The sequence below is a fragment of the Pteropus alecto genome, unplaced genomic scaffold (assembly GCF_000325575.1).
Source record: "Pteropus alecto unplaced genomic scaffold, ASM32557v1 scaffold177, whole genome shotgun sequence".
Classification (NCBI taxonomy): Eukaryota; Metazoa; Chordata; class Mammalia; order Chiroptera; family Pteropodidae; genus Pteropus; species Pteropus alecto.
In genome coordinates this window covers 11,692,577-11,708,877 of record NW_006442207.1, presented here as the reverse complement: position 1 = coordinate 11,708,877, position 16,301 = coordinate 11,692,577, and the positions used below count along the sequence as shown (strand labels likewise).

At 48.4% G+C, this 16,301-nt stretch overlaps 1 protein-coding gene across 1 annotated transcript in view; it reads right to left on the bottom strand.

The window, feature by feature from the left end:
• The window catches only part of SH3PXD2A (SH3 and PX domains 2A), a 214,242-nt gene that overhangs the window by 136,559 nt on the left and 61,382 nt on the right, over positions 1–16,301 (bottom strand). Inside the window, 1 exon segment of the mRNA XM_025039155.1 lies at positions 5,243–5,318. Coding sequence (XP_024894923.1) covers positions 5,243–5,318 — 76 coding nt within the window.

The window sequence follows — 16,301 nt, the reverse complement described above, 5'->3', positions numbered from 1 at the left end:
GGGATGGAGGTTCTCGGGGACTGCCGTCCAACCCCTGCCTCCTGCATAAGGACCAGCTGGTGAGCTGCTTCACAGACCTCTCCACCTCCATACAATAAAAATCAGTTACTAGGGTCTGTAGTCAGTTACAGTCAATATTGGTTTCCCGGGTTTGATAACATAGCATAGTTACATAAGATATTGCCCCTGGGGCAAGCTGGGCAATGGGTTTACCACTCAGTGGCTATGTGATGGTAGAAGTGATTTGATATCGCCATAAACTGGGATCGATGCCACCTGTCCTGCGGATGGTGGTGGGATCAGAGAGGAGGGAATGTAAAGCGCCGATGATTTCTACAACATTTTTTGAGTCGATAATTATTTCAAAATGAAGTTTTTAAAAAAATGATGTGACTTAGAAAGGAACCAAATGGCCAATCTTGTTAGAGTCACGATTAAATAAAGACAGATAGCCTTGGGGCTATCCTGTTTGCAATCATATTAAAATAATTAACGAAATGGTTTAATTGCAAAAAAAAAAAAAAAAAAAATCAAGTACTTAGTGCTGGTGACCTCAGCCACTCAATGGAATGAGAGAGTTCTTTTAGGTCACCTCCTGGTCCACCCACACGGTGCACTCCTGAAGCACAAGATAGTGATGGCAGCTAGAAGGACCAATGGCAGAAACTCCCAGGTCGCTAGCCTGGGAGATGTGGAGGCAAGCAGGGAGGGGCAAAGACAGGCCGGCTAAGGCTGGCCATGGCAGTTCCTCCCTGCCGAAGGGAAAGCACAGGGCACAGTTAGAAGGAGCCTGGCTCTGCGGCTTAATGGCTAAGTGGTGGTGGAAAGTGACTTGACTTCTCTCTGGGGAAAGTGCCATCCACCCTGCAGTAAAAACTGGAGAGAAGGTTTGTAGAGTGCCTAAAACAAGGTGAGGCACATAGTAAGAGCTCAATAAAAGGTATCTGTATATAAAGGAGAAAGTCCAATTCGTGATCAATCAGCTAGTCTTAACAAAGCACCTACCATGTGCCCAGCCCCACAATGGAAAGTCCTGCCAAGAAACCACTTGGGTTTTCTTTCCCAGGATGTCTTGCTGGAGAACCACTTGTCCCACATGGGCCTGTAACTTCTCACCCCTCCCATGGGCTCTGCAGGCCTCACAAATGCTGATGGTCTGGGCACAGTGGATCTTCACCCCCACGACCCAGAAACAGGTTCCAGCCCAAGTGACAACAACTGGGGGGCCTTCATTAATGGTAGCTCCCCTATAAACCTTTATATGGGTTTTTGAATGGTATGTACAGGCTCCCCACTCTACTATCTTTTTGGCCTGCTCACAGCTGTCCACTCACTAACCCCCACTCCAGCAGTAATGCAGAACATTCTACCTGTTCTTTAAGAGCCAGTAGGCACATCTAGGGTGAGCTTCTCCTGGAATGAAGCCTCTATGTTTGGCCACAGAAGCCCCCACCCTTGCTACTCTTCAAACCCACAGACTGACCTTGAACTCAGGCCATATACCACCAAGACGTAGCCTGTGTTCTAGATCCTAAGATTTACAACTCACATGTGTAATTTTCTGCCAAGATTTGACTGGCAGCTGAGCAAGCATGTAACCATGTGAGCCTGGATCCCTTTCTTCTCTCAATTTCTCTGCTTTCTCTGTCACTTCCACTAGCCAATCAAATTTCTATGCATCCTCAGCTATGAGCCTGCAGCTAGCTGGGCCAAAGCAAAGCAGCTGGCCTAACCCTCCAAACACATCCCCCAGACCCGAGACCCAGGCAGGAGAAACGCACATACATCTCCAAAGCTAAAACTGAGACTCTTCTGGTTCTCTCTGCTTCCTCTCCTTGGGTTTTTCTTGCTCTGAAATTCTAGGCAAGGTGAAAGGCTGGTATAGCTGTTCCCAAGGCTGGCTGCCAACCCTCCCTGGGGTTTTAATTGTGAAGGTGGCTGCATTAGCTCTGAGTGTTTGAACTCTCTGAGGTTCTGCTGAGTCACTGCTGCCTGGGCTGAGCCTGGGGGACTCAGCAGGTGACCACAGCTATCTACTTCAAAAGTAGAGAGGTAGAAACAGAGATTCAAGCTGTTGTTAGGTAACACAGTAGATCTGTGGGTATCCTGCCCTGAGCCCCTTACCTGCCCTGAGCCCTTTACCATCCCTGCTATGGGTGCTGGCTGCTAAGGGCTCATAGCTGCCCCTTCTCCAGAGGCATGCTCTCAGCCCTCAGTCCTCAAGAGCCACCTTGGCCACACTCCACATTTTCTGAGGGAGAGGGCAGCCCACAGACAATGGATGATTGACATGGGGGTTATAAAAGTTGTCCTCTAAGATGAGACAACTCTCTGGTGCCATCCATCCTCGGTGTCATCCCCTGCCCTGTCCTGCTTCCCTCACTGCCTTAGGATGTTTACCTGAGAGCAGGCCTCAAGTTACCTGCAAAAGAATCCTCGTCTCAGGCTCTGCTTTTCGGTACCTTGACCTACGAAAGGCAATGTTCGTCATTGCTCTTCTTTGACGTCTTCTCCTCTTGGGAGACTCCTTTGACTCAAGTTTGTGGGGGTAGGCTGGGAACCCTCATGCCTACTTAGCTCTCACTAGCTTGGTTCTAAGTGTGTTGGGTTGTTTTTCCTCAATCCTTTTACATCCTGTACAAGCTAGAAAATGAGTAGAGTATGAAAGGGTTAAGGTAGTTTCTAGCAGGGTGTGGGGAGCCAGGGACAGGGGCTGGGGGCCCCAGAGTGGGATTCCAAATAGCCAGCAACTTTGTAGAGAGTGAGTGAGCAAAAGAGAAGCATCAGAGAGTGAACCCCACTGAAGGCAGGGGAGAAAAGCAGCAAAACTTCCTTCAGGATGGGCTGGGAGTGGGGGGCTAGCCAACCTCACTCCCCTAGACGGTATCCCCCACTATGCACAGATCACATCTTTATGGGGGCTGGAAGGGGTCCTATGCTTGCATTTTCCCAGAAGGTGAGGGTGGCATAGGTGACTTTATGAACAGCTGTCATTTATTGAGCATTTACTACAGGATGGGCACTGTGCAAAGTGCTCTACATGAATTCTTTTAATTCTCACCACAATCCTGTAAGAGGAAACTGAAGTTCAGAGAGGCCCTCAGTCCTGTAGCAACTGTTAAGTACTCTCTTCCGGGGTAGCTGGTGTGGAGGGCAGCCCTAGCTCAGAAGTCAGAGATAAAGAGTTCTGATGTTGGCTACACTTCCTGGCTATGTGACCTGTGCAAGCCTGTTAGCCTCCTTTGGCCTCAATTTCCTAGTCAGTCAAATGGGGATACAACCTCACTGGGAGGATCGAATGACATGACACATGGGGCTGTGCTGTGGAACATGCTGGGCATGGGTCAGGAGCTGGTAAGAATAAAGGCTAACATTTATTTAGGTCCTACCAGAGGCCAGCCTCAGTTCTAAGCACCTGAAATGTTCATTTTATCCTTACAACATGCCCATGAAATAGATACTCTTATCAGCCCCATTTTCCAGATGAGGAAACTGAGGTACAAAGAAGTTAACACATTTGACAACCAACAGAGCCAGGGTTTCCAGGGGTGAAGCCAGGCAGTCTGATTCCGGAGACATTGGACTACGCTAGCAGCAGGACAGAAGCCTTGAGCTTCACCGCGCCCTCCAACCCCGCCCAACCCCCAGGTCAGCTCCAGGCTTCCCTCTTTCAGGAGGCCTTTGCAGCCTTCCTCAACAGCCTTCCTATGAGCTCCTTCTCCAATCAAAACTGAATGGCACAGTGGTAGAGGATCGTGCCCTGCCTTAACTGGTTTTCTGATTCGGGAGTAGGTCTTGTCTCTCTCACTAGCTTAAGGAGTCCTCAGATGACAAAAACAGATCCAGGTGTCCCTTGACTCAACAGGTCACTCCAATTCCCAGCACTGGGGACTTATCCTGAGCCTGGCACAGCCTGAGTGCCTCCTACACACCCACAGATTGAATGATAATGAGGTGCTCTCTTCCTGGAGTGCTGGCCCATTCTTCTTGAGCAAATAGGCAGCCTTCACGCCCCAAGGTCAGGTGCATGGAAGCTTCATGTTGGCTCTGGGACACTTATTTTCACAGCATTCCAGGTGGATCCCTAGGCCCTTGGTGGGCAGAGCATCTGGGCTCTACTGGAGCAACATTGAAGGTCATTACAAACCTGGGTGTTAGATATTTCAAATATCTTGAGACTCAGCGTAAAGCCAGGCAGGGCACAAAAGTGCCAGTGTTAACTCCTTGACCAAGGATGGAGAAGCAGTCCTCTGCCTCCGTGGAAGGAGCCTGGGGTGAGATTCCCTCCCCCATCACTGACTGGTTCTGGTCCTGCCCAAACTGGGGGATTCAGAAGTTCTTCCTTCTAGCTAAATTAATTCTCTCCCACTTTAACATAAGACTCAGAGGACAGGTGGCAATGTGTGCTAGGCTTTCACTGCTTTTGAGAATGGGGGTGCGTGAGGAGCACATTTCAGAGAGGAACCCCTCTCTAAGGGATGTGCCCTAGGTATGTTTTCAAGTCAACACGCAGGTGCTGACCATGTGCAGGTTGTGCGCCAGGATTAACAAGACGCAAACCCTGCTTCTTGCAAAGGTCCCACTGATGGCTGTCATCCTAGAGGCTAGCCTATGGAGGTCCAGGCCTGGCAGTAACCGAAGATCATATGACGCACCTGAGAGGTTTTCTTCTAAATTACACAATATAATCAAATGCCTTAAACACGTTTCAAAATGATGCAAAGATTAATGCCCTTCACAGCTGGACAGGCAGGGGTTCAAGTGCTGGCTCTGCCAACTCACAGGCTGTGTTATGTAAACGCTCGGAGCCTCGGCTGGATCATGGTGCTGGGAGGACTGGAGGTCACGCAGGAAAGTAGGCTCAATTTAAGTTTCTCAATGATTATAATGGGAGCCAGCGGAAAGTTCAGCCTATAGTTTTTCATCCTTTCATAGGAGAATTTGATCTCTGTGCTTTTTGTAAAAAGGACCCAAAGTCCAAGAGCTTGAGAAACTTCAGAATTTACACAGTCTTGGGCCAGCAGAGATGACCTTGGAATGGTGCGAGAGGCCCCTGTGAGGGCAACGGCCTTCAAAATCAGGGACTTCTGATCCCCGATCCCCAGGAGGAGTTGTTAATATGCAGATTCTTAGGCCTATCCGACCCAGAATTTCTGGCTCGGTAGCCAGCCTTTTCTTGGCCTAAGGAATGCCCCTCCCCAGGTGGTCCTCCATCCCATCGGCAGGACCATCCAAAGCTTACCTGGGAGGAAGGGGATGATTCTTTGCTTGGGGTCCTTCTGGCCACCTTCAATGGGAAACTTATCCAAAAGCTGCATCTGAGAAGTGGGACAAAGGGACAGGATTCAGAAGACTGGAATGGCCCTCAGCGTCCCTTCCCCACTTCCACTCCATTGCTCCAGGGCCCCGCTGTCTTCACACGGAGGAGTGACACCTCAAATTCATCTTTTCACAGATGACTGAAAAACCACATGGGGCGTGAAAGGAAGGAGGCCAGAGCTCTCTATGCATCAAACGGGGTGTCTGAGTAATCTCAGGGAGGATTGGGGGCACAGGAGGCGGTATCTACAGATTGCCCCCACTCCAGAGGAGGCTGGGGTAGAAACCAGCAGGTGTTCAGGCCAGGATGCAGGTGGGGTTTCCAGAGGCTTCTTTGGGCCCAGTTTCCTTCATATGTCATGCGCTGGGTGAGCCCTTAAGCCACCTGCCATCCCAAACCCTCACGAGCCAGGACTGTGGAAAGTCCCACCTGATACTTTAGACAGACCACCCATCTTCCAGAACCCCTCTACAGAAACAGACCCAGATGTTATTTTAATTGTGAAACCAAATCCAGCCGCTTGTCCCCAAGGCTGGAAGGCCCCCTCCCCCATTTCCTACCTTCCTACCCTTGAGATCGCTGATGTGTTCCCAGGGACAGACCCACTGGAAGAGTTTCCAGGGTTCTGGAGGAACAACTTTTTTTTTGCTTCTGCTATTCTGGGCTGAAATTCTGTATAAACTGGAAAAACACACAGGAGACAGGATGGCCGAGGCCATGGACAGCCCCTGTGCCTGTGGTTAATCTCCCTTCCAAGGCACAGGCGGAGCTTAGTGGAGAGGGCAGGTCTGGTGAGCCCTGTGGAACCAGCTGTGTGACCTTGGGCAAGGTACGGAAGCTCTCTCAGTTGACCCTCAGGCACCTCATTGGTAAAATGAGGAAGAGCAATCACATGATATCTAAAGTCCCTTCCTTCCTTCAAATATTTTTGAAGTACCTACTTGGAGCACTGGGCACTAAGAAAAAATGGCAGGAAAGAAAACAGACAAAGCCCTTGCTCTCAGGGAGTTTACATTCTAGTGGAAGGACACAAACTCTAAATAAATACGGACAATGTTAGGGGAGGTTTAAGTGCCATGAAGACGAATGAAGTAGGATAAAGTGTTGGGACAGAAAAGGGTTGTTATTTTACATAGAGTGGTGAGAAAGGCCTTATGAGTCAGATGGCAATTCAGAGACCTGCAGGAGGTGGGGAAGCAAGCAGAGCTGGGGCGAGGCAGGGAAGTGCACAGCGTTTCTAGGTAGGGGGAACAGGAAGTGCAAAGAGCCTGGAAAGGCCAGAGTGGCTGGAGTGGAGAGACCCAGGGGCAGAGGTACGGGGGACGAGATCTGAGAGCCTGGGGCCACCCAGGTCATGGAGAGGATGGTTCTGGCTACAGAGTAGTGAACGGGCCAGAGTGGAAGCAGGGAGACCACTTAGGAGCCTTTTGATGGTGACTCAGATCAAAGCGGTGAAAGTGGTCCTACACTAGATTTTACATGTGCATGCGCATATGCATTTTCCCATCCATCCTCCCACCTATCCATCCACCCACCCATCCATCCACCCACCTATCCATCCATCCATCCACTCACCCACCCATCCATCCAGCTCTAACACATGACTTTAAAATTCTCTTTTGCATAATCATTATCCAGCACGTGAAGGGCAGGCCATTGTCGTGCCATTATTAACTTTCACTTTCCTGAATACAGACTCATGAGTTTTCAGATAATGTTGTAAATCCACGTCTCAAACATTTAATAATTGCCTGCTATGTATAAATATGGCCATGGGCCATAACGCCATATACTTAGGATTTTTTTTTTTTAATAAATATGTTTTCAAATAAATTCTACACAGAGTAGGATTCCTGTTTTCTCTTTTTCCTAGTTTCTTCACCCATATTCTATTTTGTAAATTTTATTTCTGTATTACATAAGAATTCATGTTCACTGAGGGAAAAATACTCGAAATTTCAGAAGCAGTGGGTGGTCAAAAAGAGAGTAAGAATCATTCATAACCCCTCCCCACTGAAAAAGCAACATTAACATGTTGGGATAGATGTCTTTTCCAGACATTCTTCCATGCATGTCAATAAAATGAGCTCATCAATATTCTTAGACTATATAATGAACATTTTCTCATGTTAGTGAATACTTCCATATCAGCATCCTTAATTGTGTTCAATGTTTGGAAAGGCCATAGTTTATTTACCTACTCCCTCTCTATTGGATTTTTAGGTTGCTTCTGATAACTTTTTACTACTTTATGTAATACCATAGTGAACCTCTTCGTCTATGCATCTATACACATTTCTTTAATACCTTTTCTATTTTTGTTTCTTTTTATTGAAATCCATGCATATTCAAAAGTGCCTTCAATCTTTTCCGGAAGAAGACTGAGAATAAATAAATGGATAACTACTATGTGTAGGCGAGGCCTGGAGACGCTGAGCATGGCTCCACAAAATTTCTGAGGGAAAGCATGGAGGTATCTGAGGAGAAAGGCAGGCCCAGCGACACACCTGCCAACATGTTAAAATGCAGGTTCTGATTCAGTAGGCTCCTGGCAGGGGCATGAGATCCTGCATTTCTACCAAGCTCACAGGTGGTGCTCACAGGTGGCACTGAAGTTGCTGCAGCAAAGCTCTGGAGCTGTGCTGTCCTATACGGCGGTCACCGGCCACATGTGGCTGTTGAGCACTTGAAATGTGGCCCATCCAAATTCTGATGTACTGCACGTGTGAAATACGCATCAGGTTTCAAAGTTTTAGTACAAAAAAAAAAAAAGAATGTGAGATATCTCATTAATTTTTGTATTGATTTCATGTTGAGATGATAATATTTTAGACATATCAGGTTAAATAGAAATACCTTAGAAATAATTTCACCTGTTTTCTTTTACATTTTTAAGTGGCTACTAGAAAATTTAAAATTATATATGTGGGTCATATTATATTTCTATTGGACAGGCTGCTCTAGAGCAAGACAGTTCTCAAAGTATAGTATGAAGTCTGCCCATACCTGAAGCATGTGAGGGTGGGTATTCCTGGGCCCTGCCCGGAAGTTTGTGAACCTTTACTCTAGTGCTAGAGACAGATAAGCAAGTTCTGGAGTGAAGAGGAATGGTGGGCAAGGAGGTATGAACAGGATCCTGTGGGCCCAAAGGAAGAGGTCAGGGAAGGCTTCCTGTAGGAGGTGAAGCTAACTCTATTTTGCAGAGTGACAGTCACATTCCCTGTGTCTACCCCACCAAAGAGCAGTCTGAATTCCCTCAGTGGGTTCTTATGCCTCCTGGAAGGCAGGGACCATCTGACAGCCCCACAGATTTCAGCTTTCCTTCAAAAGGCCTCTTGGAGGATGCTTTGCACCTTCTTCTGTAACAGATTTTCCTCTTCCCCGACCTCTGCCTTAATCTGGGCCCTCCTGGGGCCAAAACAAGCCCATCCGCTGAGAGTACTGGGTCAACGGGTCCTGTCCAGAGCCATGAGTCCCCAGATGGCCTGCTCCCCTCCACCCCTAACCCCAGGTGCTGAGCCCAGCCACACCTGTCACCTAATTTCACCACCACTGCTGAGCCAGAAGGGCCCTAGTATTTGCCTTCTCCCTCTCCATCATCCTCAAGACCCACTGGCCACAGGAAAAGGAAGCATCACGAACCAGCTGCCAGCGACATTTTCTGTGCCCATAGGTCTCCTTTCAAAGGAAGCAAGTCCCCTTGTTCAGACTCCAGAGCAAACCAAATAAGGGCGGCCCGGCTGAGTTTACTCCGTGTGTGGGGGGATGCTCCCAAAGCTCTACCATTCAGGGTCTACGGCAGAGTGGTACGTGATGAAATAAACATCTGGGGCTATGATGGATATACAATTCAAACGTCACCCCACGTGCTGTGGGATGGAATAGGGCGGGGAGCAGGCGAGTTGCAAAGTGGTTCTGTAACCTGCCTAATTTGCAAAACTGGCTTCCATAGATAAAACACACACACAAAAGGCTGAGGAGGGCTGCTAATGAAGAAGCCCGCCTGGGCCTTCCATGGGGAGGAAGCCTGGGTGCGTGGGCAGTGAGAAAGGAAGGCTCCGCCCAGCAGAGACTTCTGCTGTGGCCACCTTTTCAGGCAGGAAGTGGACTCCAGCAAAGGCCTAAGTCAGGCAGAAAGAAAAGCAGGGCCCCTTGCCAGGGTCCTTCTTAGAGTGAGAGGCATTTGGCTAATGGAGCCCTTTGCAACCACATCAGAACTTCGCAGTGTGTAGGACGCCTGGCTATTTATCTAAAGGGTGGATAGTGTGAGAGATACAGGACAGCTTGGCTCCAAGAGCTGGCCCCAGCCAGAGAAAGCTGATTCAGCAGCTCATCTTGGGCAGAGAGCTGAGCAGCAATAAACACTGGGGAGAGAGAAGGGTGGGTCCCGAGTCCAGCTGGAGCACATCTGTAACCCGAGGCCAACTCGCCCTACTGAGAGGGTGGAGGTCTCAGCAACTCCAGCTTTGGAGCTCCAATCCTCAAACCTGAATCCACTTTTCCAGTTCAGGAACAAAGGGAACATTACTCCAAGAGCCTGAAGGTTCCCTGACCCAGAAATTCCTCTTACAAAGAAAGAGGCATGGCCACCCAATCCCCCTGGGGACCACGACAGATCAAGGGAAACCTCTGAATTGGTTTGTCCATTTTACTAAGGGCTTACCAGTCCCTGTGTTAGATTCTGGGGACACATCGGGGAGAATCACAGAAACAAAGACGGACAACAGCGATATGTGTGGCTTTTCCTAAAGTTCTCATCTACTTGTGGCCTGAAATGTACTCCCCTGTTCCCTTCCTTCTTTGATGACCTTATCGAGTGACATCTACCCTGGACAGCCTTCTTTGCCCACCCAGCCTAAAGTCATAGCACCTTTCTTTGAATTCCAAAAGCACTCCTTGTTGAAATTCCCTATTTCAATTCTTCACAAAGTCTTTTATGATTTTTTTGTACAAGTTCCCCTCATTGCCCAAAAGGAAGCGCTTTTCCCCCTGAATGGCACTGGTACCCTTATAGAGAATCAGCTGACCATAAATGAATGAGTTTATTCCTGGACTCTCAATTCTACTCCTTTGATCTATATGTCTATCCTTATGTCTGTAGCATACTGATTATTGTAGCTTTGCATTAAGTTGTTTTCTTTCTTAATAGACTTTATTTTTTAGAGTCGTTTTAGGTTCACAGCAAAACTGAGCAAAAAGTACATAGAATTCTCCTGTACCCCTGACCCCACACACTAGCAGGTCTCCCCACCGTCAAAATCCCAGGCCAGAGTAGTACATTTGTCACGACCGCTGCATCTACACCGACACATTACTATCACCCGAAGCCCATAGCTTACATTACAGTTCGCTCTTGGTGTTGTATGTTTCATGGGTTTTGATGAATGTATAATGACATGTTTCCACCTTTATAGTATCATATAGAATAGTTTCACTGCCCTAAAAATCCTCTGTGATCCATCTCTCCATCCCCTCACCCCCAGTCTCTGGAAACCACTGATATTTCTACTGTCTCCATTGTTTCGCTTTTTATAGAATGCCAAATAGTTGGAAGCTTACAGTACTGAACCAAGTTACATTTTTGAGATAAACTCTACTTGGTTATGATGTATTATCCTTTTTATATACTGCCGGACTTGATTTGCTAATATTTTTGTGAGGAATTTTGCATCTGTGTCCATGATGGATATTTTTTCCGAATATTCTTTTCTTATAATGTCCTTATCAGATTTTGATACCAGGATTATCTGGTTTCATACATGTGTCGGAAAATATTCTCTCCTCCTAAGAGTCTGTATGTAAGACGGTATTATTTCACGCTTGAATGTTGGCCCTAATGGGTTCTCATACCCGTATTAAAAAGAAATTAACCCCTAGAAGGTATAAGACACTAGGCTTAAGAAAGAAAATAAGATGAAAAAGTTCTGGAAAAGGGTAGTGATGATGGTTGCACACCAGTATGAATGCACTTAATGCCAATGAACTGTACACTTTAAAAAAAGGTTTAAATGGTAAATTTTATGTTATGTATATTTACTACAATAAAAAAGTTTTGTGTTATACATATTTTACCATAATAAAGAGGGAGAGAGAATGCTGCAGAGTGCAGAGAACCAGCAGAGCACAGACATAGACTAGGAGGAGTCTGTAAAATTCTCCCCTTGTCATCCCAGGAGCGGCCACTCAAAGAGCATGAAGCAGAGCATTCAAGTCTGGAGCCTGGACTCAAACTACACCAGCTGACTAAGTGGTCCCTTTCGAGGCACTTACCCTTGTCTATACAACAGAGGAAGATGATGCGGCTCACAGGGAAGATATGAGAACTCCAAGGAGATGCTTGCTGGGCATGCTCCCTAAACAGAAACGGGTAGCACAAGCATGAGGCAGCATGGCAGTTCCTCAGAAAGTTCGTAGGATGAGGCAAGGTTGAGGATGGGTGGACAGGAGGGATACAGGCTTTCTTGTCAAAACCACTACAGCTCTCGGGGAACAGATTTGACATCCCATGCATCCCTGAAGCAGCAGCCTAGGAGAAAGACAGAGCAGAGAGGACCTGTCCACCTTGGCAAGGAGCTGCCTGCACTGGGTGCATTTGGTTGCTGGCGCATGGGCCCACAGCACGCTGAAGCCAAGACACAGGGTGCTAACAGCACACCTCAACTTTGAGAGGGAGCCTAACCCAGCCTCCAGAAATCCTTAACAAGTCAAAGAAATCTTCCATGACCATTTTCTGAAAAATGTACAAACCTTCACTACTTCAGACCCTTCCCAATTAAGCCATTACCTATGATGTTCCGTGCACTGCACGAGTGTGATTCAGAAAGCGTGTAAATCACAGCCCATGATCTCTGACTGGGAGCTGGGAGAGCCAGGGCACAAGGATTTACCTAGAGTGTTAGATAAGTGTCAGCCTGCTGAGAGGCATAGAAAGCCATGCAATGGGAGTTCTAGAAAGAACAAGGTCAGTGTGGCTGGGGTGAGCAAAGCAGACTTCTCAGGGCAGGACACAGTAGAGCTAGGCCTTGAATAAAAGACGGCTGGAGAAAAGGAAGGACAGCACTCCACAGGGAGGAATGGTGAATACAAAGGCTTGGCAGTGGGAGAGTCAGGGCTGCTAGATGAAGCAGTCAGACTGGAGTGAATCGACTAGTTTGTGAATTCCATGAAATGCTGCCATGTGTCAGAGAAAGAGACAGGATTCCGGGTGGAGGCCCTTGATAATTTATTCCAGGGATCTGGGGTGACCACATGATTGGCATCAGAACAGGATGATGGTAGATGCCCGAAGTGCCATTCCACAGGCAAAGTTAGGGCATCCTAAAGCATCACTGGAAACGAGACGAGATGGAGAAAGAGTCATTTCCAGAACTCATGTTAAGGATAGTAACACATGTGGTTGGAGTCTCTGGGTTGGGGGGTGGGGTGGCAGGTGAGACGCTCCAGAAGCCTGTTGGAGTCAAAATACTTCTTCACTTAATTGTGGTCTACAGCAGCTGGGTCTGGTGACAAGTTGGTCATTTGCTTTGCTGTCTGGGATGAACCTATCAATGACATTAAGTGAGGACTCTGGTGACAAGTTGGTCATTTGCTTTGCTGTCTGGTATGAACCTATCAACGACATTAAGTGAGGACTTACTCTGTGTGTGTGTGTGTGTGTGTGTGTGTGTGTGTGTGTTCTAACTGTATTAATTTGCTAGGGCTGCTGTACCAAAGTACCACAAACACAGTGGCTTAAACAACAGAAATTTTTTGTGTCAGTCCTGGAGGCTAGGAGTCCAAGATCAAGGTGTTGGCAGGGGTGGTTCCTTCTGAGGGCTGTGCAGGAGGATCTGTTCCATGTCTCTCCCCTAATTTCTAATAGTTTGCAGGCAATTTTTGGTGTCCCTTGGCTTACAGAAGTATTACCTCTATCGCTGTCTTCATCTTCACACGGTGTTCTCCCCGTGAGCATGTCTGTATCCAAATTTCCCCTTTATGTAAGGACACCAGTCATTAGATTAGGGGCCCATCTTACTCCAGTATGACTTCATCTTAACTAATTACATCTGCAACAACCTTATTTCCAAATAAGATCACATTCTGAGGTCCTGGGGATTAAGACTTCAACATATAAATTTTGGGGTACATATAAGACTTCAACCTCTAACACCAACACACATTAAAACAATAACTAACTATTCAACAAAAACACCCATATTCTACCAAGAGTCTCCTCCTGAACTCACAGTGGAGCCTACACAACATTTTGGAAAATGTGAATAATAATAATAAATAGTGCACAGCTAGTCAGATCTTGATTCGATTCAGTTTCCTCATCTGTTAAGTGGGGACAGTGCTAGCACTTGCCTGCTAGCTTGGGTGAGAGGATTAAATGAGATGTGCATAAAGTGCTTGGCACAGATCCTGGCACAGACTAAGTGCCCCATATACATTAGCTATTATCATCATTACTGTCATCATCGTCACTCTTGTTAGGACCCCAGGCTGCAATCCTAATGTCAGAGAAAGTGCTTGGGAAGCTACAGCCCCGATCAGAGAGGCAGTCGTGAGACCATGAGGTGCAGATGGGTCTGGGAGTTGTCTTGGCCAGGCTTGGCTTGGCTGTGAGTGTCTAGGGGCCCCAGAGGAAGAACTGCCCAGCTGGTGCGCGTGGGCTGGGCCCCGGGAGGAGACCTCTGGCTTCTCCAGCAACTCATCAGGTGCGTGGGGCCTGGCTGGGACCTGAAACATGTTTTACATTAACGTGGCGGGGCCTGGGCTGATAGCCCGACGCCTACAGTGAGATGCACACAGCAAAGAAGGCAAAGATGTGCAGGACGGTGCCATCGCCGGGGAGTTTCCCCAAGCCTGGAAGGTGTCCGAACCGCTAGCTACACCTGTCCCTCCCCGCTCATTCCCTGCACCGCCACCAGGCCGACCGACAGCAGTCAGAGAAAGAGCACTGGATGGGACTCGGGAGAGGAGGGTTCCTGTTCCAGCCTGCAAGGACTTGCTGGGCAACTGTGGCAAGAGGCTCAGCCTCTCTGTGGCCTTATCTATGAAATACTTGCCCTGTTTCCATGGGTGTTGTGAAGATCCAAGGAGAGGCACATGAGAAAGTGTTGCCAAAAACCAGACATAGGTATTCCTACTTAACTTCTCTGCGCCTCAGTCTGCTCATCTGTGAAATGGGGTCAAACTTATTTTCTCCTCCCTGGCGGTTGATGCGAAGTCAAAAACAGAAAATGTATACGCAAAGTGCTTTAACACATGCTGGGCACAGAGGAAACCACCAGAAGCCTCTCTTGGCACTGTTTACCACAATTTTAGTGTCACAGTTGGTGATGAAATGCTCGAGTCTGAAGTCAGCATTCCAGCTTATTCCCTCCTAGCAACATGATCTTAGCCAAGTCACTTAAACTCTCTGGGACTCAGTGTTCTCATCTGTAAGGTGGGGGTGAGTAAAAATAGCCACCCCATGGTGGTGTGTGGATTAAATGAGAAACGCAGGTAAGCACGGTGCTTGATAACTGGGGTCACCTTTTTCAGGGTGAAGAGACTCCAGTGGTATCTTCCTGTCTCCGGTGCTCTCCTCCAGCCCTTTCTGCTTTGGAGGAGCTGCATGGGACTGTCAGCCAGGCTACCCTGACTGCACTGTCAGTGGCTGAAAGGACTTCAGGGTCCTTCACCTTTAACTTCACAGCCTTCACTGCTTAAGGCTCTCGCACTTTGTCCCGGCACGAGATCGCTCATGCTCCCCTTGGCCAAGAGGAAGGGCATGATGCTAGGGCAGCTGACCACCTGGAAAGCTAGTGACCAATGAGGCTGGGTCAGAGATGCTGGATTAAGTCAGGTCTGAACTTGGCTTTGCGGAGAATCAGTAGAGCTTCCCCCGGACTCGCAGAGTCTGAGGTGTGATTTCCTAGTGTGGAACTGGAGCTACGCCCCAATCCCGTTCAACACCCCGTGTGTCATCCCCGCCCCCGCCCCGCCCCAGCTGCTTGCTGGCCCCTCTTTCCTCTCATCCCCAGGAGGGTGCGGGGCTGGAGAGGCTGGGTGCTGGGCCAGGAGAGTGAGCGCTGCCGGCAGTGTGAGGGGCAGGGCTGGAGGGGTCATCTGAGACGAGAAGAAGAGCTTGGGCATCCTTCTCCAAACAACAGGAGCCCCCGGAAGACGTTAATCGGGAGTAACCCTGTGAAAGTGGAATTCTAGAAACATACATCTGTCCAGCACTTAAGATGAAGTAATAGTGAAAGAGACATCTGTGTGTGGGACAGATCACCAGAGAGATACTGGCACCAGCCCAGGGAGCCGGCACTGACACTCCCTCACAGAGAGAGGCCAGCTGAAGACGAGTCTGCGTGTGTGTGTGTGTGTGTGTGTGTGCATGTGTGCGTGTGTGTGCATGTGCGTGCGCATGTGTGTGTGTGTGTGTGTGTGTGTGTGTGTGTGTGTGTGTGTGTGTTTTCTGGCAGGGACCTGGCTGAGGTCACCCTGTTCCCTCCTGGAGAGTCTCTAGCTTTCCCTTGGCCTCAACAGAGACCCCTAAGGTTTCTAAACCCCCATTCCCTGCAAAGCTGCTCAACACTTCCCTCTTCCACACGGGCCTCTGAGGACCATCAACAAAGAACCTGCAGAAGGGGAAGAGGGAAGAAAGGAGACCTGACCTCCGCCTTCTATTTCCAGGGGAACCACAGCCCCAGCCTCAGTGTTTCTTGATGCCTCTCATCCTGATCATCCCTCCAAATGGTCCAGAACTATGGTCCCCAAAGAGCCCTACCGTCATGGATCAAATTCAGGACAAAGTTTGGGACAAAGGTAGCATGTTCTTGGCAAAGGTGAGGCCAAGACAGGCCCTTGGTGGTGCCGGGCCCAGGCTGCCATTCGAGGCAGTGAGATTCCAGAGCCAGTCCCCAGCGTGCCCCCCGACACTGCTCTCTCTCAGACAGAAGCCGAATGGGACGCTTCTGATCAACGCTCTAACATCCTGGCCTTCTCCTTC